General features: G+C 43.9%; 1 protein-coding gene across 2 annotated transcripts; it reads left to right on the forward strand.

The window, feature by feature from the left end:
* The first annotated feature begins 309 nt into the window (after positions 1–309).
* On the forward strand, positions 310–19,801 carry LSM12 (LSM12 homolog). Of its 2 annotated transcripts, XM_081577306.1 has the most exons (5): positions 310–497; positions 2,293–2,426; positions 15,717–15,826; positions 17,231–17,357; positions 18,145–19,801. In XM_081577306.1, exons 1-5 carry the CDS (start codon positions 374–376, stop codon positions 18,235–18,237), a joined length of 588 nt encoding a protein of 195 aa, XP_081433432.1. In that variant the 5' UTR covers positions 310–373; the 3' UTR covers positions 18,238–19,801. The 2 variants fall into 2 exon arrangements, with proteins under 2 accessions (XP_081433432.1, XP_081433433.1); XM_081577307.1 differs by lacking the exon at positions 2,293–2,426 and having other exon boundaries at positions 310–457.
* Positions 19,802–26,082: the final 6,281 nt, after the last annotated feature.

Genomic DNA, 26,082 nt, shown 5'->3' on the forward strand with positions numbered 1-26,082 from the left:
CTGAACCTCGGATTCCTCATATGTAAAATAGAGTTCATTCATTAAACTCGTGTCAAGGTGTGCACGTAACGGAGACTGGAGTTCTCTCCTGTCTCTCCTTTTCATTCCACATAGGTCATTTATCTTTAACTTCTAAAATGGACCTTGCAAGCACTTTACCGAGTGGGCGCAGCTCCACAAACATAATTATTCAGATTCCTCTTTTATTTCCTCTCCTTTCCTCTACCACCTAGGCTCCCGCCCCACCCAGTTCAGGCCACGCCCTGGCGTGTGACGTCAGCACGCCCCGTGCGTCGCGGCGCGGCGCTCACTGGGGGCCCGGCTTTCGCCCGCTGCTGCCGCCGCCGCCGCCGGCCGCGGCTGCTCTCCCAAGATGGCGGCTCCTCCGGGCGAGTACTTCAGCGTTGGGAGCCAGGTGTCGTGCCGGACGTGCCAGGAGCAGCGGCTGCAGGGCGAGGTGGTAGCCTTCGACTACCAGTCCAAAATGCTGGCTTTAAGTATCCTTCCCTGTGCGGAGCCCGAGGCCGGGCCGGCGTGTGTGTGCGGTGGTGGGGGGGCGGGGGACGACGGCGGTGGCTGGGGCCCTCTCCGGGCCTAGGGGCGACCGGCTACCGCGGCGCCCGGAGCGCATGCGCACGACCCTAAGCTCCCCTCCCCCTCTCCCTGGTCCTTTGGTTCGCCTTGGGGACCCTTGTCGCCCACCCCTTGTGGGAGCTGGGCCGTGAACGAGGGTGGGTGGAGGGGGACTTGACACGCGGATGGCTTTTCGGGGGAACGCTAGGAGAGGGGACCCAGTGATCAGGAGAGGGGTGGTCGTGGGAGAGGGCTGGTGATTGGAGCCCGGATGGAGGGGGGCGGGTGAAATCAAGTGGGGAGGGGGTGTGTTGAGTAAGGAACTGCTAGTGAGTGGGACATGGGTATGGAGTTCAGGAGGGGTTGTCTACTGATGGGATGTGGTCCACGGCAGGGCGGTGGTGTGTGACCAAATGGGCCTCGCTTGTTTGGGGGACAGTAACTGCAGGACAGAGTTCGTAGCAGAACTGGGGGTAGGGGCTTGTTTCGCTGGTGCTTGTGTGTGCGTGGTGCCACTGGGGACGGGGTGCTGAACTTAGGCTTCTCAGTCATTTGGAAGTTGCTCTTTTGGAGATGTTTGTACTGGAAACCCGGTCCAGAGAGAGGACCACGTTTTTCAGGGGCTTGTGTATGGACGTGTGGGTTACAGGTGAAAGAGTAAGTTATCTTTTGCTCAGGCCAGCACATAGAATCCTGACTTCTCCACAGTAGTGGCCTTGCCTTTTAAATCTGGCAGTGTTAAACAGGATGGAAAAGGTGGCCTCTTTCTTTGGTGTGGAAATGATTTCTGAATTACTCCAGGAAGCTCAATCTTGGAAACAAAATACTTCCTGGTTGTAATACCACCTCCTTCCCCTTATATTTGAGCCACAGGTGGGTTTATTTGGATTTTTTTTTTTCTTAAGAGTTATCTTTTATGGCACCTTTCAAAAGGAAGTTTCTTACTGGGTCTGCTGCCTTTGACTGGCAAGTATTTTATTTCACTTAACCGCTTCATTTAAACACTAGTTGTCGATTTCTAGCTTAGGAAAATGTCCTTTGAAACTAATTACAGCTCAAATAGTTGTGTTTTCTCGGTTTTTTTAAACACGAGAATTCGTACCTGAACCATATAAGATCTTTTGCATTAGTGGTTTAGTTGGAAGGATTTTGGAAGGAGGAATTACTCTTTCAATTGACATGCAATATGCTTTTGAGAAATGGCTGGAGAATGAATGGATGGATGAGTGGGTTAACTAGCTGGGTCACCTTGAGTGAGCTTCCTTTCCAGTGCTGTAGTTTTCGCCTCTGCAAAATGGAAAGTCTCAAATCAGAAAAAGTGAAAAGATCTGTTCAGATATAGGAAATATACCAAGAACAGAAGGTACTTGCTCTCCTGTGTGGTTCATTAGGTTCAAGACGGACAGTATACATACAGCATTAAAACTACATTTAAGCCTCTTCGTAAAACCAGTAAAGAGAAGGTGACGGAAACCCTGTTGAGGCTTCCAATTTTGGATTGTGTTTGGCCTTGAAAAGCTTGAGATCTTTTGGTTATGGGGTTGAGCGGGAGGAAGGTGACAGGCAAAGATTAGCTGAGAAGAGCTGTGATTCTTGTAGGACTCCCCCCTCTTGCTTGTGGCACACCTTTTACACACGCCATGTGTTTTCCATGCCCCTTTGGGATGTGCCAGTGCTCTGCTTGCCCCTGTTTTCCTTAACTTTATTTTTTTTCACCAGAATGTCCCTCTTCCAGTGGAAAGCCCAACCACGCAGACATCTTGCTTATAAACTTACAGTATGTTTCAGAAGTGGAAATAATTAATGACCGAACAGAAACTCCTCCTCCCCTAGCTTCACTCAACGTTAGTAAGGTAAGGACTTGAGGGTAATTCTGGGTCTCCAAAATGATGGGAAATTTGAGTCTCATTGACTGTTGATGGTACATATATTGTCCATATGTTTTTTTCATTTTTTTCAGGGATTTACAATTGGCTTGTTTTGACATATTTTTTAAAAAATATATCACTGTAGTTTTTATCTCTTTGTTCCCTGATATCTTCAGAAAATTTTAAGAAATATCTTAATGCCTGAAGAGAGAAATAGAGTTGAGAGCTGACTTTTGTCCTTTGTGAAACAGAGCTCTCCCCCACCCTTAACCTGTAGTCTGTGTGTGAAGTTCCAGTGTTGGTGGGGTTGGGTATGGGCTTTCCTTCTGAACCTCCTGAAATTGTTTATGTGTGCACACAAGAATATACATGTGTTTCCTGGGTGAAGATCTGGAGTATTTTTCAGATTCTCAGAGGGATTCATGACCTACAAAAATTTGAAAACTGCTGCCATAGAGCTTCATTTTTATCTTTATGCTTGAATTTCGAGGTCTAACAAATTTAGAGGCTTAGGATATTTTAATCTCGGCTATATAAATTGGTCTCTGGGAACTTTCAAATAACTTTTCTGATTCTTCAGTTCCATCAGCCGAAGTTCATGTTGATCAATATTGGTACCCAAGCCCTGTCTGACTTTTGCTGTTCTTTGTACTTGGAACACGCTCTCAGAATGACTAGAGCCTTATCCATCAGGACTGTTCAATGGCACCTCTTTCAAGAAGTCTTCTCTGATCACCCACGCTAAAGTGATGCCTCCATTATTTTCTCTTACAGTACTCTAGTCTTCAGAGATAAGGTGACGTATCATTTCCAGTCCAATATGGGACATTTTCAAGAGTAGAGGAGGGCAGTGCTTTTGTTTTACACTGAGACAAGTTTAGATTGGTGTGTCCTTGGCAAATTGGGACTTGTTATCCTATTCATAGCTTTTTTGTGTTTATAATTGTGTATACTTTTCTATCTCACCAAACTTTGTTTTGTGGGAATGGTAAGTATACCTGTTTTGTTCATCACTGAATATACAGAACCTTGCACAGAGTAGGTGCTTCATAAATATTTGTTGAATGAATAAGTTAGGCCATCAGATTTTGTAGCAGCTGTCTTTTGTTAAGTCTGTCGAATTAGTGTGATGAAATTTTTCCCTCTATAAAAGTTATAATAATATATATTCTTTTGCCCCACTTGGGAATGTAGTGTGTTTGCTACAATTCAGCAAAGCAAGGGAACACTCAGGCAGCTGAAACAACACAGGGTAGCTGAGGCTGGCATTATGTAGTTACCTCAAATCTGGAGCTCCCTTTTTTCTAAATTCCAGGGAAATGCCCCGTGTGGATTTTTTTTTTTTTTTTTTCCCAGTGATGTCTGAGGACAGATTCAGAAAGGTCTTGGGTTTCATATTAAAGGCTGTTGCATACAGACTGTCTCATTCTTATACCTGTGGATTTTTGAAACCCTGGCTTACTCCTCCTAGAGATCTTCGGATGATCTATTAGCAGAAGAGATCTTAAAAGATTCAAATAAAATAGCTTATGCCTGGTTTGTTGAAGGGAGAAAAGGCTCTATGTTACTCTTTAGTGTTTGTAGGGTATGAGAAGTCTGCCACTAAGTAGCAGCCTTTAGTAAGTAGTTGAGGAAAGATTATCTGCAAGAAGATAGATTTTTTTCAAATTTAAAAGATACTAGGATTCTGCTCTTGTACCACGAAGTGCCACCATTTGTGTGAGAGAGGCTGGAGTGATGTGGATGGGACTGTTAAATGTGGGAGCTGTTAAGAAGCAGTTCTTTGCTTACATTTGACCTCAGGTATAAATAGTTCTTGGTTATTAGTTTGCGGATTATCTTTGCCTTTAAGGTTTTGCTTTCTGCTGATCAGTTGTCTTCTAGCATTATTGTAAACTAGTTGTTTACCCACTCTTTCAGAAAACAGCAGGAGGTAATAGGTTAGGGAATACCAGAAATCTTTACTTTTCTTACTCTCAGACCTTACCACAAGGTCTGATTGCCAAGTCTTGAAAAAGGAGTCCAAAACTAAGACTAAAATTAGGTTGAAGAGCTCTCTTTGGGTTTCATTTATTTATTCTTCATTCATTGAGATGTTTATGAGTAAGCTATATTGGTTTTCCCTTGAAATGAACCTTTGAGGATGCTTTGTGATGCTTGCTGAGATTCAGTTAGAAGAGCCTGTTGGACTCTTCATGTTACTGAAAACAGCTAATCTGGGTAGCTGCATGTTGCTGGAAGGACATGAAAAGTTCATCTCATTTAAGAGCATGAGTGTGGGTTTGATTTTGTTTTGTTTTTAAGATGGAGGATTGTTTAAGCATTTTAGAAGGGAACTAAAAGTGCCCCGAAATCCCTGGAAGAAAACTGTGGTCTTGGGGAATACTACCTGTGTAGTGGGAGATCCCATCACATGATGGCTCATCTTGCTGAAATAGTAAGTGCTGTGTTCAGTTAAACCTGTTGATACAAACTGAATGTTTACTCTGACCCAACAGGAAATGGAAGAGCAGGCCTTTTAAAGGAAATACTTAATTCCAGCTCAACTTGAGGACGGTGTGAACTAGCAGTTCTTGGAGATGAGCTTGTTTTGCTTTCGATTGGCACTTTCACTGCAGCTAAGATGTCCTATGTCTGTTCACAGCAGTGGGATGTAAGAGGAAGCTTGAAAGAGGACAGTGGGTTGCAGAAGGTAGAAGCTTTGAATGTTGTTTTATCTACTCCACAGTAACATTGTACTCTGTAAAAACTGTTTCAAATTTCCTGACTTTAAAAAGTACAAAAGTACACCAAAGCCAATCAAAGTGAGGTTCAGGTTATTTGACGTCTGGCTTATTAGTTTACTTTTTAAAAAATAATTTTGTTTGGTTGTGTTGGGTCTTAGTTGTGGCACACAGGTTTCTCTCTTGTTGCAGCACGTGGGCTCTAGAGCGTGGGCTCAGGAGTTGTAGTATGGGCTTAGTTGCTCCCATGGCATGTGGAATCTTAGTTCTTTGACCAGGGATTGAACCCCTGCATTGGAAACCTGCCCCCAGCATTGAAAGGTGGATTCTTAACCACTGGACCCCCAGGGAAATCTCATTAGTTTCCTTTCATGAGGAAGGTTTAAATATTGCATGACGATGAGAGTCCAGGGTCCGTGTGGTAGAGTGAAGTAAAATGTTTCTTAAGTTTTTTTGAATTGACTCCACATCTTGTTCTCTGGGCATAAAGATTGACCATGAGTTATGTGTGCTTTCAGATAATTTGGTTTATGTCAACATTAAGAAAGTTTTGTGTTGGTAGCATTTATCAAACATGTACTGAAAATTATTTTATGCACAGCATTGTGGTAAACTCTGTTGGGGACCATTCCTTACATTTTTCTAGTGCTTTACAATTTACAAAGAGCTTTGACACATCTTGTTTCATCCTCACAACCATGCTTTGTGATCTTTAGAGTGTACTTTTTTTCCTTTTAGTTTAAGAGATGAGGAAACAGGCTTAGCAGTTTAAGTGACTTGCTCTAGGTTATATGGCAAGTAGCATGGGAACCAATATTTTTACATGCCATCCTCCAAAACAGCAATCAACAAACATCTCATTTACTTCTAACGATAGTTCTTATGATGTGGGTACCATCACGTCAGGTATCATCTTCCCTGATAGCTCAGTTGATAAAGAATCTGCCTGCAATGCAGGAGACCCTGGTTCGATTCTTGGGTTGGGAAGATCCGCTGGAGAAGGGATAGGGTACCCACTCCAGTATTCTTGGGCTTCCCTTGTGGCTCAGCTGGTAAAGAATCCTCCTGCAATGCGGGAGATCCCTGGGTTGGGGAGATCCCCTGGAGAAGGGAAAGGCTACCCACTCCAGTATTCTGGCCTCGAGAATTCCACGGACTGTATAGTCCATGGGGTCGCAAAGAGTCGGACACGACTGAGTGACTTTCACTCAACATCACCATCTTACAGAAGAGTAAACTGAGTCTCAGGGTGAGTCGCTAGCTTAAGGTCATTCAGTTAGTAAATAATTCAACTGAGACTTGAACTCAAGTCTGATGTTTTGATAGCAAAGTCCCATGTATTTTCTGCTTCTGTGTGCTTACCCAAAGAACTTACAGAGTAGGTTGGTGAAATGAAATGAGTATGTAAGTGGCTATAATCCTAAGTAATATTTCTGAGTAAAGAGAAACATCTGTGTTGTATGGTCAGAAGGGACATTAGAAGCAAGTGGGTATGTCTCTTATGTCACTTCTCTGCCTGTTAACTTTACTAAGCATCAGTTTTCCCACCATAGAAATGGAATCATGTTAGTACATATCTCATAGAGTTGTTTGGAGGATTGGTTCAGGTTGACCAGCGTTGACACATGTTAGTCCTCTTCTCCAGCATTAGCTGTGTGCAGTCAGTGGGTGGATGTTCCTTGAATTGTGGTGTAGGAGCAGGATGGGGGGAGGAGGGCATCATGACAGGAGAGCAGCCAAGAACATGGGCAGTGTTAGTTACTGTGTCAGTCTTTCCTGATACTGGATCTGACATTCATTCAGGTATCAGAACTTGCCATCCCAAGACTGGGAAAAATCAAAATAGTATATGGATTCCTCTCGTTGGTGACCAGCATTAACTTGAATTTCTAGGGCAGTGTTATCGAGTGGCATAATTAAGCGAACACTTGTCTGAGTACAGAAGGTTAGAGTGAGCAGTCACAGAACCTAGGAGATTGTGCTTTCAACTTCTGAGACTCTTAGGTAAAAAACTCATCGAGACAGCCAAGGCAAGTGTATGTATTCATCTGTTTAGATAAATGCCTCCAGTACATCAAATGAGGTATAAGTTGTCTTATCACTTTGCTGACTTGGAGAAGACTTTCTGGAGGAGATATTTGTATATTGTGAGGGGAGGCAGGAAAAGAGACAAAGCATGGAAAACTGAACTTCACAGATAAGGCATCTACCTCCCTTACCAAACTACTGACTGATTTATCAGCCTGGTGTGAGTATTTATTACCCAATTATACCTTACTAAACAGCGCTGATTAAATGGAGAAGAACCAGGAAGAAGAGATTTAAAGAATTTTTCATCAGCAAGTGGTAATAAAGAAGAAGTTGGCTGCCTTTGGATAAAAATGACACTTGGAGATTGGTCTGTGGAAGGGCCTGGAAAGGCTGAGAAAATGGGAAAGCCACAACGTTCACTTTTAAAAGGAACTGATCTTGCTTACCTTTCGGGATGGTGTCACACAGGGAAGACTTCACTTGGTTTTTGTTTTGAGTTCTAAGAAGTTTGAAAGCTAAGATTTAGATTATCCTTATGGCTTTTGTTGATGTGAGGGATAATCCTCAAGTATGAGAAAATTCCTGAGGTAGTTGGTAGCTACAGCATCGTGGCCTGTATTCATGGACGTAGTCTGTTAACTGGGCCCTTGACCATATCTTGACCCTAATGTATTGAGGTATGGATTTGTCACCAAGTAGGATCAGATGACCTAGCCACCCTATGCGTAGGTATAGATATATTAGTAAAAGGTAGAATGTGTTCATATTATGTATAAAGGTAGGAAGGGAAGGAACTTGCCTGGTGGTTCAGTGGCTAAGACTGCGCTCCCAATGCAGGTTCGACCCCTGCTCAGGGATCTAGATCCCACAGGCCGCAACTGAGAGTTCGCATGCCACAACTAAGACCCAGTGCGGCCAAATAAATAAATTAAATAATTTTTTTTTTTAAATAGGAAGGGAAGTAACTACTTGTCTAGGGGAAGCAAGACTCTGTTGTCAGATGAAAATTTCTGGCTCCTGGAAGCCACATATTACCTACTGGCTCACTTGATTAGAATATGTTGTCAAGGCCACAGTCCCAGGTTAGAGCCTACCAGTAAGTTTTGCATCTGGCTTTGAGCGGACAGCTGCTTCCTCACAGAAGTGTCATGAAGATAAAAGTGTAGGGTGAAGAGGAAGACCTTATCATTGCTAAGTTAATGGGGCCCAATAAGTAGTGAGTGGTGTGAGATGAAATCAGAGGTAGAGTGATTGATGCCACTTTAAAAATCACTGGCCTTTGAAGGAGGTCACGTTCAGTAGCATTCAAACTTGGGTCATAGCCATAGTAGGGGTGCAGCATTCCAGGCTAGGGCTCATGACTTAGTTCAGGCTATAGCACACAGCAGCCTGCTGACTTGGTGGGGCCTCCTTAGGTCAAGAGTTTGGTTCTAAAGGGGGCTCTCTTGACATCATGTGGTGGGGAGATGGAGAGGAGGAGACTCGTCCACCTGAAGACACAAATTGCTGGGTCCGAGCGACTGGCAGAGATGTGCCATGTGTGTTGCTGCAGTCCCCTCTACATTCTGTCTCTGACACAGGGATGATTCAGACAAGCACTTTACTGATATCAGCGGTGGTATCTCTTACAGTGTTAAGAAAGGGGCATTCTAACTGAAAGTTTCCTGGCAGAGATCAGGCTTGGGGGGAAGAAAAAACAAAATAGTGCAGTCAAGTTATAGCATTGGAATTTAAGACTAGCTTAGGTAAATACCAGAAGCTACCCTGGAGAGTGAAGCAAATTGTACATGAACTAGAAAATCAGTGGGGCTATATACCGTGCTAAAAGCTAACAGTCTGGTGTGGTAGCATGTGGGGAGTTTGAAGAACTAGATTCTTTTCACAGCTGAGCTGCTAGTGAATTGTGTGACCGTGTGTTAGTCACTTAACAATTGGGAACTGTTAGTTCTGTGAATCTCTGATAGTCAAGGTTTCTTTTCCTTTTATCCCACTTCCCTCTCCCTACCACTCCCTTCCTGGTGCTGGGTATGTCAGGATGACTAAGTCACTGCTTTTGCCCTCAAGAATCTCATGTTTGGGAGTGATGAGGGGCAGTAGGGTTTAACTTTTGCAGGGAGCAGCAGACTTTTTCTGTTAAGGGCCCAATAATAAATGTTTTAGGCTTTGTGCACTATACATCTCTGTCACGACTGTCAACTTTGCCTTTGTAGCAGAAGCAGCAGTGGGTGATACCATTCCAGGAGAACTTAACTAAAACAGGTGGTTGGATGAATTTGGCCCACAGGTATAGTTTGCCAGTGCTTGGCATAGAGTAGTGAACATTTTAGGGAAGGCTTCTCAGATGTGACAGTGGAGTAGGGTCTTGAAGAATAAATGACAATTAATTAGATAAAGGGAGGGAAGTTAAATGGAATCAGGCTGATTTGGATTGATATCAGTTTGTCCATCTCTGCAGTTTAAAGACTTTTGCTGTTTTGTCAGTGAGCTAAACCAGTGGTGGTTCTCAGAAGAAAGGGAGAGGACTAATGCCGCTGTACTGGCACTGTTGGTGTCAGGTAGATATCTTAATGAACTCTAGGAACAGCCTTTAGGATGGGCCCCCATGAATGAACTGAGGCTCAGGAGAAGTTATACATCTTGCTCAGATTCATGCAGCTGGGGAGTGGTAGATGGGGATTTGAGCTGGAATCTCTTTTGTTTGGGGGTAAAAAACAAGGGGGTGGCTTTTCTTTTTTATGTTGCTTTTTCTGCCCTCTTTAGAGCCCAGGAAAGGACAGCACATGGTTCTTCCACTATCTCTGAATAAAATCAGCTCTTTATTCTATAAGTGAAGCGCCCATTTTGGCACATAAAGTGCATTTTCCAACTTACTATTCCAGTTGTATTTTGGAAGAGGTTCTGTTAAGGATTTATAGCCTCTCTAGCAGCTCTTACAGAAAGCAGAAGAGAGCAAGCCCTGATCTCATTGGCTAAAGGAAGGTTGGATTATATGAATTTTTTTGAAATAACCTACAAGCCACCTTCTCTGTGCTAATAATAATAATGTTAACAGTGCTATTTGAACAGTGCTTTACAGCTCACCTAGTGCTTTCACCCATGTTATTCCTCATAGCCATCTGTGAGATGTTTAATATGAGTGTACACTCTCACAGATAGGTTGTTGAGGTCAAATTTCAGCTTATATTCCAGCCAGTTTTTTTTTCCTGGCAGAGTCCTGTGGAGGTTCCACAGTAGTGCTGGTGTCAGGGTCTCAGGACTAGAAAATTACTCTGTTGGTGTCTAGGAAATTTAGTTGTCTGTTGTAACTGAACAGCTTTTGGTGACATAATTAAAAATAATCAAGGAAAACTATCGACTTTGCCTACGACTAGTTTTTGTTCGAAGCCAAGTGAGCCATAAACTTTGCTTATGGCCTGTGCTGACTGACTTGAGGCTGACCTCTATTATATGACAATAGTATGATGGCCAGAGCCTGGAGAATGAGGTGGCAGTGTGGCCTCTGGATTTGCAGGGTGTTTTTCATCACGGCTCAAAGCACTTAAGGTACCTTAACTTCGTAGTACAGGAGACCTGCTTGACTTAGCTTCTCTAGTTTTGGCTCATCAGGAAATGATGGGTACCTATCATTATCAGCTCAAAATGCTTTCTCACACAGGATCTGTTTTCTTAAAAGCATTCCTATGAATTACCTTTAACAAAACAAATAAAGGATGTTCTTGAGATTTAGGGCAAGACTGGAGCCCTTCACTAAAAGGTGGACAATTGTGTTCTGGACAGGGGACCTTGATGGAAATGTCAGAATTCACTGATAAGAAGAGAAGATGACAGCTGAGTCTTTTAAAATATTTTCTCTTTTAAAAAACATTTCTTTTACATTCAAGTTTATAACTGTGTTTTCAACAATTTAGACTTATTTCTCTTGGGTGGAACTGTTGGGGTATAGTGCAGAGTTCAGAACACACGCCCTGGAGTCGGTCTGTCTGGGTTCAAATCTAGACTCTCCCACTTGTGACTTGGTAAACTTGGGCAGGTGTCTTAAAAGCTGTGCCTTAGTTTCTCCATCTGTTCAGTAGGTGTAATTTTATTCCCTATTTCACAGAATTGTTGGGCAGATTAAATGTTTAATACATGTAAAGTGTAGCTTAGTGCATTGCATGGAGTAAGTTCTCACTCGGCAAGTTGGCTCTTAAGGATTTTAGTGTTAACTGCCAGGCCTCTTTGGCTCTACTGTTCCCCCGTTTGATTCAGTGTTTTGGTTCACTGTTAGGTATCCTGGGACATGATTTCAAGCAGGGTCCTCTGTTTTTTGAGTTCCTAGCTATCTGAGGTTGTAAAGAACAGTATTTTATTAGAAATTTTCAGACAGGACCTTTCATCTTGGGAGCAGGGAGACTTGGGAATACTGATAGTTGGAAGACATAGTTTTGAGCCTGCCTATTGCTGACTAAGAATGAGGGCTTTCCAAGAGTACTCCCCAGAATGAAAACGGCAGGAGCAAGCGGGGCCCTTCGGATGACAGTTGTTCTGGCCTGCCGCCCTTCACCCTCCACCAGGCCTTGCAGGCAGCACTGGCAGTTTGGGCAGCTGCTGCAGTGCTTCCTAACCCCTCTGTGAGGACAGCTGGTTGTCTACACAGGGAAGACAAACCCAGAGTGGCTTAGCGGAGTCAGTAGGTCATATCCAGCAGGTTCTTCTCTGGACTTTGCTTCCCTTGTTGGATCAGCTGTCACAGCCTGTTGAATACTTGCAGTAGGAGTCCCTCTGGATCCCCCACAGCACCTGTGCCTTCCTGGTCTGCGTATGTGGAAATAAGATGGCCCAGCTGGTGACCAAGTAACAGATGAGGCAAGATGCCTGGATTATGTTGTTGTTGGGGCTGCTTCCTCTTGTCACAGTGCAGGAAGAGAGAGAATGTTGTTAGTGTTCATTGATTCACTCACTCGAGGTCACCCAGCAGCAGGCGCGACTAGAAGCCTTTTGATATTGATGTGCTTTGGTGTCAAGTTCATGCACTTCTCTGTTGCCCACATCAAGGTCCTGTATATAAAATGGACAAGGGAGGAAGCACTGGTTTGTAGACAAGGAGTGAATGTTTTCATTGGGAATCATACAAAATAAAAGGAAAGGAAGGTAAATGCAGGTTGTCTTGTGCAGTTATTTCAGTTAGGCCACATACACATTAGTAACATGTATTTGTAGATTTAGGCAAACTGAGGTTTGCCTAAACCCAGTGTATTTTTAAAGTTGGTGCCTTTAACATTTGTTAAGAGTCTAACCAATTAGTGCTTCAGTTTTAGTTGGAAGAGGCTTGCATTGAAAATGGGGGTAGTATGGTGATAGTTATTAAATTTAAAAATTGCAATCCTGATGACCCTCCCAAGCTTAAAAGGCACATCCGACACCTTCTCTGTTGGGAGCTGCTTTTATTGGTTCTCTGGCAATTTGACAGTAACCACAGACTTACTAATTTAGAGTAACTGGACCATTTATAGATAAGCATTAGTTTACAGAAATACAATATGGGGAAATGTATGTAGAGCTACGGCTGACTTGAGCATAGAGAGTCACTTGCTTTGCAAAAGGAGGCTTATCGTCATTTTTCACGGGTTTTCAAGAACTTGTCTAAAAAGAGCAAGGTAATCTCCCTTCCCCTCTCACCCCAATTTTGAGAAAAAAATGTTTCTAGTTTCTTTTTGTGAAGGTAATCTTCCTCATGCCTACTTAATGCAGTCCTCTCTGGGAGAAATTTACCCTGTTTATACAACTTCTTAGTGAAGCAGATCTCTGTAGTTGAATATCAGATTTAAGCATTTTCAGATTGCCATGAAAATATAGTTCATAAACCAACAACTGAAGGCTTCAGGGTTTGCTGTGAATCTTAAGTCCTCAAACCACATTTGCAGGTACAGGTAGAATAGCTGAGGGTATTGAGGTAAATTGAAAGATGGTCAGTTTACACTGATTTCTGCTGACTTTTTTCAAGGCTCTCGTTTGTATCATTTAGTATTTGGGATCAGCCTGCACCGTGGATTGACATGAAGAATCATCTGGTCCATTCTCCTTTGCTTTAAAAGTCTTTAGAAGAGATTGTGCAACGTATTTGGGGAGGGGGTAGTGTGTACTTTCAAATCATTGTTCTATAACCATTGTGTTGCTTTTAACTCAGGCCATCCAAACAGATCACTTCCAGCTGAGATTTATATCCGTTTTATTCTGCCTCTGGCAAAAATTCAAAAGTGGTTCTTCTTCCAGGGGTTCCTGCCACCCCCAGCTTAATTTGTCAATTTCACTCTTAAATATTCTGCATAGATGCCTGGTTTTCTGGAACCAACTCTTGTCTTCCTGAATGGGTGATGTTACTGTCTAGTCAGCACAAGCTTTATAGAAGTAGCTCTGTCTGATTCACATTGGGAGGTGTTTTTGGTCTTCAGGGACAAATATTTTTAAAAAGACCTCGGAGTGAGACCCTTCTGCCTGTTCTTGGGGTAAACATCTGCCTGACCACAAGCCACTTCCCAGGAGATCTGCAGGAGCTTGGTGAATCCAAGGGCATGCTGCTTCCCTCCAGTTTTCCCTTCTTTTCTTGGAGACTTCAGATTTCCTACAGGGTTGTTTGGAAAGTGAGACTCAAGGAAACTCCTTGTTACCAGGGTTTTCTTGGTGACTGAGTAAGGTTTGCTTGTTGTTGCTTAAAAATGCACCCCTACCTGTTCTTGTACCATGGAGGTGACTGCTTTCAAGCCACAGGCTTCCTTGCCGTAGTTGGGATTGCCAGTGCTCACCGAAAGCTGTCAGCCCTGTGCATTTCCTTCTCTGTAAAGTTATTGCCTGGTGGGTCCAGAGTGGCAGGCCCTGGTTTGAAAGATTATTTACTGCTGCTGTATCTGTCTCTCTCCATGTCCTGGGGACCAAGTGAAAAGGGAGCTCTGGCTTTAAATCCCTACAGAGTCTTGGCTTTTCTTCCCTCTTTTACCTAAGGAGATGGAAATGACAGCATATGTGAGCTGTGCTCACACCTCCTCCTCTCAGACAGTCTTTGAAACTGAGTCAGTTGAGACTCCTCAGTTCCCCATAACCTGATTGAAGGCCGCTTTCTCTCTTCTTCATAGTCAAACTCATGCTTAATAAAGTGCTTCATTTTGCCAACAATTAGACACTTTGCTTATTTCCCCCCTGGTGAATCTATATTTGGTTTATGGTGTCAAGGGTTAGTCTTAAGGCAGAATATGAATGTTTAAGAACTCTTAAGCATCTAGATACTTTGGAATGTGCTGGAGGTATGATCTCTCTTTGCATTAAGGAGCTGGTGTTGGGGCCAGGTTGTCTGTGCTCATGTGTATGTTTGTGCATATGTCTTTAGTATACTTCAGCATCAGCATACTAAGTATATGTTCTTGTTCATGAATCTCAAAAATCTCTAAGTCATTTGTTTGACTTTCAGATGCATTATCTGCCTTTTGTTTTAACTATCAGTATATTTCATCTTGCACTCAGACACATTTGTTCTTTTGTAATCCAGCAGCCAGTAGTGTGTGGTGGGACCAGAAATGTATTAGAGGGGCAGTAGGGATTGACCTGATACCCAACCCTACTGGGAGCGATTTACTGGATTTGAGTACACTGTTAGATTTTACTGCAACTCTTGATCAGCTTATGATTGTTTCACTAGTGGGCAGTTAAGGAATAGACATGAGATAGAATGTAGATTGTTCTTTTTTTTAAAGAGCCTAGTAGCTGTAGCCCAAGTCAACGGTGCCTGGTTAGATTTCCTTGAGTCCTGGCTCCCCATGTGAGCACAGATAACAGTACTAGAATGGTTGAGTGTTTAAAACCTCAAATCCTGGTCTTTGAAGGTGTGGTAGACATTAGTTTCTAATCCTGAGGCTCCAGCACAGTAGCTGATAAATATCCTTAGTTTTCTCCTTTCATAGAAATGTTTGCATTGCCTTTTGTCTCTGACCATCACTTTCTGTCAGGTATACCCCACCCCCAGTCATTCTCTATAACCTTGCCCTGCTCTGTTTTCTTCCTAGCACTTAGCCCTGTCTGAAGTTATCTTGTTTATATTTTTGTTTATTGTCTGTCTCCCTGCCCCTTTCACTGCTGTATCTTTGGCTTAGTATAGTGAATGTCTGGCACATGGTAGGCATTCAGTAAATATCGGAAGGAATAGGTGTTTGCCAGGAATAGCAGTAACTATTCAGGTATATTGTGTGCGTTTTTGTTTGTTTCACTTTTAAAAATTAAAAAAAATTTTTTTGGCCATGCTGTGAGGCATGTGGGATCTTAGTTCCCTGACCAAACTAAGGAATCAAACATGTGCCCCTTGCAGTGGAAGTGCGGAGTCTTAATGACTGGACTGTCAGGGAAAAATCCCTTGTTTGTTTCACTTTTGATCTCTGAGAAAACTGAGTCTACCCAAACCAGTCTTTTCCAGCATCTTTTCTTCAGCTTACGTCCTGATGTTGGGAAGGATGAAGGTGAATGTTTTTCTGAGTCTCTTTCCTCTCGCCCACCCTAGCTTGCCAGCAAAGCACGGACAGAGAAGGAGGAGAAGCTGAGCCAGGCCTATGCAATCAGCGCTGGTGTCTCCCTAGAGGGCCAGCAGCTCTTCCAGACCATACACAAGACGTGAGTTGGGGGGAGCATAGGGGTCCCTTGCCCTGGGGATGCTGCCTGGCTGAGCTGTCTGGTGGCTGATTTGTGGGTAGTTGTGTTTCTTAATGTCACCAGGGAAGTTGGGTAGTGTGTTGGCAGTATCTCGCATCCAGGGATGTGGTGCTTGTTGCTTTTCCATTTGGAAGATCACTAACAGGTTATCTGTTCTGGGCTTCTGTGTCTTCATCTGTAAAACTTAGTTTTGGATTAGATTATCCCTGAGTATCCCTTCCATACCTTGTATGCCATAATTTAGAACTAGTGATTTCTTTCTCTTTTACTGTTTTGATCTTGTACCTTTCTCTAAAAGCTGACGCAGTTTTAGTGAGGGAAAGTTATATCTATCTCACTCTCCCCAATTATACATTGGGGTGAACATAGGGAATTAGGGAGAGCAGAAGGCCACCTTATTACCACCTCATAAAAGACATTTTGTCACAGCAGAAGTCATTTGACTCTCCACTAGCTTCCCTAGCTGCTGAAAAACTGAAACATTTGACACTCCCCCTCCCCCCTGCTGCCTTCTGTTACCCTATTTAACCACCTGGGTCTGGTGCACAGATGGCAGCTGGCATCAGAGCCGTTTGAGGCCATGGTGTGAGTATCCGAACATTTACAGGTATGTGAAGGAACTCGCTTAGTAATATCAGCTGCCCTGGGTTCCCCCAAGTGTGAAATGGGATGGGTTTTCCCCGTCTGGCAAGTACCCAGCTGTCTGATAATTGAGAGGGGCCTCTTTGAGGAGCGGCATTATGGAGTAGGGAGCAGAGTAGAGATTGCAGTAAGATGCGGGAGTTTGTTCTCCTATCTTTTTAAAGGTGCCATTTCACCCTAGGCCAAAGGTTGGCAAACTGCAGCCAGCGGGCCAGATCTCCTGATGTGTTTATGTATCATCTGTGGCTGCTTTTGAGGTACAGCATGCAGAAGAATAGTTGTGACAGAGAGTGTATGGCCTGCACAGCATGAAATACTTGCTACCTGACACTTTATAGAAAGAATTTGCCAGCTCCTGCCCTAGGCTGCTATTTAAATTGGATCTAGTGGGCTGAGCCTAGCTGTTTATTTGTAACTTAAATTAGTTTGGACTTCTGAGGCCACCACCAAGTTTTCTGTGTTTTTTCAGGCCCCTTAAACTTCAGAGGAACACTCTGGACCATCCTTGGAATAAGTGTTCATCAGTTCCAGTGCTTTTCCTAGCCAGTGGTACCCAGGAAGTGTTTCTTGGCTACTTCTCCCTGTGGGCTGCTGGCATCTAGTTATTGACTGAGTAGTAAGCTAGAAACTTGGGGTTAGCTTTCTGGAGTTATTTATTCATCAGGCAGGAAGTGTGGGATGCTTCTCAAGAGGTGACTTTCACCTGCTCTCTTTTCCTTCCAGCATTAAAGACTGTAAATGGCAAGAAAAAAACATCGTAGTCATGGAAGAAGTTGTTATTACACCCCCATATCAAGTGGAAAACTGTAAAGGCAAAGAGGGGAGTGCACTGAGCCATGTACGCAAAATAGTAAGTAAAGGAGCCGAGAAGCCGTAGGAAGAGAATGACTGCTCGGCCTTCTCCCCTCCAGCATCAGGGCAGGACGTTCGCCACAGTCCCTGCCTTCTGATGGCCAGCCTGTGAGCAGCCTTGACCACCTTGCCTCCCTGCTCGCTGGGGCTCTGCAGCCATGGTGTGGATACTCTTGTGGGGATGCAACCACCAGGCAATGCAGAATAAAGCAAGTGGTCAACCCTGTGTTCCCTGCACTGTGGCTTTTTGGAATTATTCAGAGCATTCCATGGTTTTGGGCCTGAGCAGTTCCTCTCCTCCCAGGCTGTATTCTTCTCAGGAATGGCTGGTTGGTATACATCAGTGGCTGTTGGAATCCATGACCCTGCATATGTCACCTGACTTTCTAGATTGAGTCGCAGCATTTGTAAAAACAAACTGAGTATTGGGAGACCAACATTGTGGGTGTAAAAAGTTTTAAGACTGTAATTCCCTACTTGCTTTTCATTTTGCACTTGTGTAAGGAGGGGAGAGGGAGTTTGGCTTATAATAGTCTCCCTTCGTGTTCTACTTTATAGATTTACCTTCTTTCAGACAGTCTTATCTGAAGCTGCAAAAAATGTGGCTGATACAAGAGGACCCCCACCTCCCTTGTTGGGAAGGCCAGCAGACAGCAAGGGGAGCGGTGCTGAATGATCCATGAGCTGGACAGCCAGCACGGGGCTGGTGAAGTCGAGCATGAACTGTGTGGGAGGCCTTGTGTGCCCATCTGTTTTTCTGATCTAGGCTGACTGATGTCTTTCAGGTTGAAAAACATTTTAGAGACGTGGAAAGCCAAAAGATACTGCAGCGTTCACAAGCCCAGCAACCACAGAAGGAGGCTGCCCTGTCATCCTGAGTCCACATATACGGAGGACTCTTCCAGCATCCAGCCAAGGAGGCGATGGTGGTGGCTTCAGCGGAGGCAGGCCGGGGGAGGGAAGGGATCCTATATTTCCCGTTGGCTCTTGTTAACAGAGGGTCAGCGTTTCCAAATCTTAGACTTGAACAAACAAAACACCCAACAAAAAAGAACAAGAGAATAATTTAAAAGTTGAATCATTACTTGACTAACAGACTTCGGTCCACCATGTCCTTTACACAGCCCCCTTCTGGAACAGTCACCTTGTTAATTTTATTTTTGAAAATTCCTTTCCTGCTCTGCCCTTTCACCTCTGACTTTCCTTTCCCAGTCTGTCTCTGCCATTCTGTTTTTATAAGTGGCTACACTTGCCTTCCGAGTGATTGAAAGAAACTTTTACATCTTCTCTTCCAAAATAAAAGTAACAAGCTGACTGTGATACTTAAGTTGAGACTAGAGCAGCAGACAAAGGTCTCACTTTAAATTTTTCTTTTTTTTTTTTTCTTTTTTTCTTTTTTTGCACAGGGCATGGCTTGAATTAGTTTTATTTTTCTTAACTTTAAATATATATATGAAAATATATATTAAAATGTTCTCTAAATATTTTCTGCTTCTTGCAGGTCTCTTTTTACTAGATCATGGCCACTCTTCCCACCTCATCCCTCTGAGAATAAAAATGTATTGTCCTCCCCACCACCCATAGCCAGGCACCTAACTTGACTTAGTGCACAGCGAGGATCTCCCGCAGCACTTTGTAGAGCCAGTGTTTGCAGATGGGATCTGGCTTTGAGGGTTCCTGGTGGCTTTTTAGTCTTCTAACTATACGTGTACCAGTCTCACATTTGGCAAAAACCTCAGGATTCTCCTTCTGCCTTTTTCTTCATGGTACTAGAAGAAGTTTCTCACCACCCTCCTGTCTCCTCGATGGGAGTGTCAGCTGCCCCGTCTCTTGTGCCCTCTGTAGGAAGAACTATTTTGCATGGCACATCTCAGCTTCTCCTCGAAGAATGGTTTTCTTTCATAAGAAACCCAGAGTCCTCCTATCCTGACTTCTCTTTAAGTCTGTATCCAGAGCCACTAGCCCAGGAGAAAGTTTGGGTGACCTGCCGTTTCTCTTCTGCCAATGTACTGCTCTTATGACCTTCCCCACCACCCCTTAAATTTTACAAGCTTACGACAGTTTGTATGTGCTCAGCCAATGGGCAGAAAACCTGGGAAGAATTTCTGGACTTTAGCCCACCAGTTTGTCTGGTTTGACTAACCTGCTGAGAGCTACCTGGCACCCTTGCCCCTCTGCCAAGGCGGTCCAGAGGGGCAGAGTGTGTATCAGGCACTGTGGCGTGGGACATGGGTGATGCTCACGTGACTGGCTAGAGCTTTGGGGGTGGGGTGGGGGTTAATGAATATTTTTTTGGCCATGATCTCTTTCCCCTTCCTTTTTTTTTTAATTAAATAAATGGATCAAAATTAAATAATTCAAGCCCTGCCTTCAAAATGAATTTTTTTTTTTTTTTAGTATTGTTTAGCAAAAACAATAAAACCCAAATTTTTTTAACCATCACTCATGTCTCGGGTTTGTGCGTGCTTTAGAGGCCCCAGAGGGAGGGATCTGAGGATGTGTGTGTTTGGTTTAATCTTTCCCTTTAAACTCTGCTTCCTACTCTTACCCTCTCTCCTTCTACCCCTGAGAACTCATCCAGAAGTACAGTGCCAAGTATATAAGAAGGGGATCCAGGGTTGGGAGTTGTGTGTAAGTGGAGTAGAGGAATGAATTGGGTGGGTACATACGTAAGACCTTTGTTCCAGGACTGGAGGAAAAGTGAGAGAAGACTGAGAAGTATATTTTCATATCACCTGCCATTGGCCAGAACTTGATTTAAAGTACCAAGCCTTTGATTTAGTCTGCATGGAAGTGTAGGCTTCTGGAGAAGGTAAAACAGGGAGCAGAGAGGGGACCTACCTTGCAAGGTCTAGAAAACCTGAGAGATGCGTTTAAAGAAGTGAAGGTAATACACGGGGAGTGGCGGTCCTGGGAAGAAGCTCTGTGTCACGCGTTCCATATCATCACTTCCTCCCCATTAGTCTCTAGGTCTGTGAATGGGAGGCAGCAGGTACCAACTATTCTGGTAGGAAGCACTTTTGACTTTGGTTTCAGTTTATGAAATGATGTGGGGGAACTTAGAGCGATTCAAGAGGTGAAATTAGTATGGTGGGAAAGACAAGCAGTGTAGAAGGAAGAACAAGGGCTTTGGAGAAAAAAATAGTTGGTTTCAAATTGTTGCCCTTCCATCTCCTCACTTCCTGACTGGATAAGTCATTTTACCTGTCCAAGCTTTGGTTTCCCCAGTTGTGAACATGAAACTAATATTCATCTCCTAGAGTTGCTTGTAAAGGTTCAAATAAGATATTTAAAATGGTTAATACGTAGAAGGTCCTCTATAAACGTTAGTATGCATTTTAACTTGTTCCTAGGGTGGTTAAATCTGGAGATGAGACTGGATTAACTGGTTTTCAGAAGCTCCAACTTTGTTTTAGAAGTCTTTGTCTAGATGTCATTTTAAGTGAGATTAATAGGTAAAACATTTGGGGTCCTTAGAGCCCTGCCCTCTCAGTCTCTCAGATCTCATTTCTACCTCTTCACTGAAGTTTCTGAGAAATTTGATTATATGAAAACCACTTATTTTACAGAAAGTGAGTGGGTTCCACCAGGGCTAAGTGACTTGCTGAGAGTACCGCTGCTGCCCGCAGTGGCAGAGCTGGAATGAACCCCAGGCTTTATGCACTCATGGGCTCTTTAATGCTGCCCTGGGACTTGGCGAACTGATGGCATTTTTGTATTGCTCACTTCTGTTAACCAGGTTTGGGGTGGAGTACAGAGAAGACTGGTGAGTGTGGTAAGAATTGTCACCTAGATTTGAAGAAATAATGCAGTGCTGAGGGCTTGCATCTCTGATAGAACCCGAACTGGTGGTTTTGCAGTGTCTCCTTGGTTTTGAGGCATTCTCTTTTCTCCTCAAACACACACAAACCCTTACATCTCAGTGCCTGGTCACCACCCCACAGCCACATCTGTGCCTTTGGGTTTACTTCTATTTAGAGCATCTGGTCAGTACAGTATAAACAGCCTTCCCACAATGTGTTGATACTGAATCTGTGCTGTGTAAGTCTAAACAGCTCATTGCTGATTTTTGTTTGGTGTTTTGAAAGTTGCTCAAGCACTTCAATATTAGTTAAAGGGCTGCAGCTTGGGAACCACCGATTCAAGGTAAAGGCTCCTTGATGTTTTTGAAACTACAAATGTATCAAAATCTGTTTTCCCATAAGATATAAAGGAAGATCAAGGAGGCTTTCGGTCATACATAAGAGACTGCTGTCCTGCCAATATGGCAGATGCTGAGATTGTATAATGGGAATGTTTGCTATTAGAAGCTGCACTGGACGGGATGAGTGGTGGGGACCAGAGTTTGGGAACTGGGATTGATCATCTGGGTTGGAGGATGGTCATTGTTTACATAGCAGATTTGCTTTCCGATCACTGCTGGAGGCTGCTGGTGCCAGAGCATTCCCCTTTAAGAAACTTGAATTTGGCATGTATTGCCTCAACTTCAGGGGTTTAACGTAACCCCTGAAGTACCTTACAGGTGAGAAAGGGGTGCTGTGGGGCTGCCATCCACTGGTGATAGACTGCTGCTGGGTAATAAAGTTTCAACATGAGTTTGTTTTTTTAATATTATAAAAGCCTTACATGGCTCATTACAGGAACACAAAAAAGCAAGGCTAACACGTTCCATCCAGGACTGCCCAGAACATTATTGACGTCTTTCATATCCTCTCGATGTTAACACCCTTCTCTCTGCCCCTAACATTTCTGAAAACACAGCACACTTAACGCGTCAAAAGAAACCTGCCAACCAGTTCCCTCATCTCCAGTCCAGGGGTGCACTCTGTAACCTGTGGGCATCTTAGAATTAACATATATGAAAGGCATGAGGCTGGGTGACCTCTAAGATTACTTACAGCCTCAATAATCTTCAGCTTTGTCTTCTCTATCTTTTCCTACAATGCTTTCTTCAGTGCCACCTGTGAGGCCATCCTTGACGGTGAAAATGGAAAGTGATTCCTAAGATTTGTATCACTCGTGGCATTTATGACTTGCACTGTAATTATTTTGGTTTATCGTTAATGGTCTGATGGGGAATTTTGAGGCCCTAAGATAAGGATAATGTAGTACTCCCTAGCATTCAGCCATTGACGTAACTGAAGTCATTTTGAGTGCCATCATTTTAATAACTGGATGAGTTGCCTGAGCCAAGATGAAAAGTGGTCCAGGCTGACTGAGTTTTGAGGAAAGCTTGGTGTCAAGTTAAGAAAAAGGATGAGGGACCAGTAAAGAACATGGGAGGAACTGGGAAGGTAGGTATACCTGGTTTCAGCTTGAAAAGCAGCAGGTTTCTCAAGAGCAGACTGGCAGCTAGGACCAAGGCAGGTCAGACTGTGGCCTCCCATATTTCTAGTTTTGTTGAAAAGACAGAGTAAGGTGAGGGTAAGGCAATTCTCTAGTGACTTTTTAGCCAGCCTCTCTTCTCTTTCCCTGAACGAATCCTCATGCTGACTCCAGCAGTTAGTCTTTAGCATAGGGACTAAGAAGTGGTGGCTGCTTTTTCTGGTCTGGCCTCCTTTCTGGTCTGTCTCCTAGGTTAAAGTAGTTGCTTATGCTTACTGTAGGGAGGTCCGTGTACTACTATAAAGAAAATATTCTAGAATGGCCTCTGAGGTGTGATTTAAGCTGAAATCTGAAGAACAAGGAGCCAGCCAAGGGTGCTTGGATAGAGGGACCAGCAGGAACTGAAGTTGAGGTTGACAGGAACTTGGAATGCTGGTGTGTGTGTGTGTGTGCTCAGTTGCACCCTATTATTTGCAATCCCATGGACTGTGGCCCTCCAGGCTCCTCTTGTCTATGGGATTTTCCAGGCAAGAAAAGTGGAGCAGCTTGCCATTTCCTCCACCAGGGGATCTTTCTGACCCAGGGATGGAAACTCTCTTGCATTGGCAGGTGGATTCTTAACCACTATGCCACCTGGGAAGCCCTTGGAATGTTTAGGAACTGCTAGACTATAGGCAGCTGAAGCCTAGTGAGCATGACAGAGAAATTGGCAGGAACCAGATTATGCAGGGCCTTGAAGCCATTGTCTTAGGGAGCGGAATTTGTTCTTGACAGAGTGGGAGCCGTTAAAGGGTTTCAAGCTGTCAAGAGACTTAGGCTAATGTTAAGTGGCAACAGTGGAAGTAGAAAGACTTTGTTCAACTATATTCCAAGATAAAAATTAAATGTAAGAAAAATAAAAGACTTGGCATTAAGAGGCTATTGCAGTGGTTCAGGCAAGAGGTGACAAACATGAGTACAAGACAACTGGCTGATGGATGTGAGGACAAGGTGGTCGGGGAAAGAGGAACAAAGAGTGACTTCTCAGTGAGTGGTGAACAGTGGAGAGGAAGAGGCTTGTGGGAAAATGGGGTTCTGTTTTGTTATTTTGTCACACCCATGAAATGCTGAAGAACCAATGGTGAATGGGTAACAAGCTTTGAGTTCAGAAGATAGGACCAGACTGGAGCTAGACATTTAGGAGTTGTGACCTTGTCCTGAACGCTGAGAAATAGATGAGATCCGTGGCCACAGTAGAGGTTTTGGCCTCTGATTGAATGGGGCCCTTTCAGTTCAGTTCAGTTCAGCTGCTCAGTCATGTCCGACTCTTTGAGATCCCATGGACTGCAGCACACCAGGCCTCCCTGTCCATCACCAACTCCCGGAGTTTACTCAAACTTACGTCCATTGAGTATGTGATGCCATCCAACCATCTCATCCTCTGTCGCCCCCTTCTCCCACCTTCAATCTTTCCCAGCATCAGGGTCTTTCCAAAGAGAAGACAGTACCATTGCAGGTGTGTTTGTAGATTTGGCAGGGAGATGAGGGTGAAAGAGTATGTGGCTGGTGGCTCAGTAAACACACAACGGAACTCCCGTAAGTTGCTGAGTGCCCTTTAGATGTGTATGCTCATGTGTTATGCTGTAACCACGTGGCCACTGGGTGAGTTGTACTGATTGTGACTTGGTGTAGACACAGAGGGTGGATTCTTGGGTATAAGCAGGATAGGAGGTTTATCAAGGACTTCAGCTGAGGATGTTTGCAAGAGAGGGTGATGATAGCAGTGGCCCCTTGACCCCTCCAGGTGCATGGCTGGTGTCAAATACAGTTCAGTTCTAGTTCAGATTAGCCTTTATGAAAGTGTCTTGCTGTCAGTCGCATGTGCTGGCTATGGGAAGGATATGCAGCCGTGTAACTCCAGAAGGCAGTACGTGAACAGTGTGCAGAGAGCATGCTTCTAGTTCTAGGGGTGGCCCATGTGTGGTATCTGAAGCTCAGCACAGGTATCCTAGCACTTAGAAATGCCCATGATCTTGGAGCTTCTATGGATATTTAAATTGCTTCCCAGTCTAAATATCCTCGCTTACAGCATCCTTGCCTGGCTGCCCCTACTTGAACACCTTTATTAGTGGGGAGCTCATTACTTTGAGAAGCAACATGTACTAGCTGTACCACACCCTTTTGTCCTCCCTGCAGTGGCTCTAGAACTGAGGCAAGAGCTCCCGTCTCCTGCGATCTGGTCCTTGCTCTTCACTCCCTTGAGTGAGGGGCACTGAAGCAGTCAAGCAGCCAGATAATGACTGGGGGCTGTCTTGTCTTCTCCAGTGCAGTAGTCTTTTTAAGCCAACTAGTCCAACCTCTTATAAGAACTTTTAAAAAATCCTGGTGCTACAGTCTGGTGTACTAGTTATCTATCCCAGTGTTGTGTTCCAGTTTTTATAAACTGTTTTCATAGTATCTAAAGGGATAGCATGAGAGACTTTAATAGGATCCGGATGTTTGTCTGTGATAGCCATCTAACAACTCTATTCAAAGAGGGAAATAAAGTTGTTTGGGTATAACTTGTTTTTAGTGGACTCACGTGGGCACCTAGTGGCCATCATGTTTCAGGTAAACTAGTGAGACTTTCATGAGCCCTCTGAATTTTGTTAACAGTTGTTACACTCAACTGACTTTTAAAAATTGATACTTGTGCTTGGTTCTGGTCTCTGGCAACCTTCTGTTTGTAATGTTTTCTCAAAGATTATTGATAGTGATTCCTCAAGTTTTTCTGGTATAATTTGCTTGAACCAGATCACTTGAATTAAATCAAAGGGGTTCAAGTCTGATCAACCACAAGCTGAGACTAATATCCTAGGTTGGTGGTGGCTCATCTTCCCTTACCATTCTGGGCATCATATGTACTATTCACCTGTGAGCTTGACATCTTAGGAGGCTGTTTGGATGGCATGAGGGATGATGGCCCACTCTTTCACTGTAGCTTAGTGGTCAGGTGCTTGCCTGGATTCAGACAGGCCTGAGTCATGTCAGATTTCACCTCTGCCACTAATTAGCAGTATGACTTGGCAACTTACCTAAACTTGCCAAGCATCAGTTCCTTCATCTGTGAAATGAGTGTCTCAGTTGAGGATTAAATGAAGCTTCTAATGAGCTGCTTGGCCCTTGGTAACCATTTCTTCCATATGGCCGTTATTATTCTCTTAAGAGTTTGCTGGGTGGAGCTCCTGAGCACACTTAGGAACCTAGAGAGAAAGTAACATGTTTGGCTTCCCAGAGCAAGGCAGAAGCACTGGGTACCCTGGACCCAGGCCCCTGTTTCAGAAGGAAAGGCTGGGCACTCCTTGAGGGCCAGAGAGGAGTACTTTGATCTTTGGCCTAGTGAGAACAAGAGAGAATATTCCCTTCCTTTGTGTCCAGTT

The sequence above is a fragment of the Giraffa tippelskirchi genome, chromosome 3 (assembly GCF_054371585.1).
Source record: "Giraffa tippelskirchi isolate mGirTip1 chromosome 3, T2T-mGirTip1v1.2.pri, whole genome shotgun sequence".
NCBI classification, from domain to species: Eukaryota; Metazoa; Chordata; class Mammalia; order Artiodactyla; family Giraffidae; genus Giraffa; species Giraffa tippelskirchi.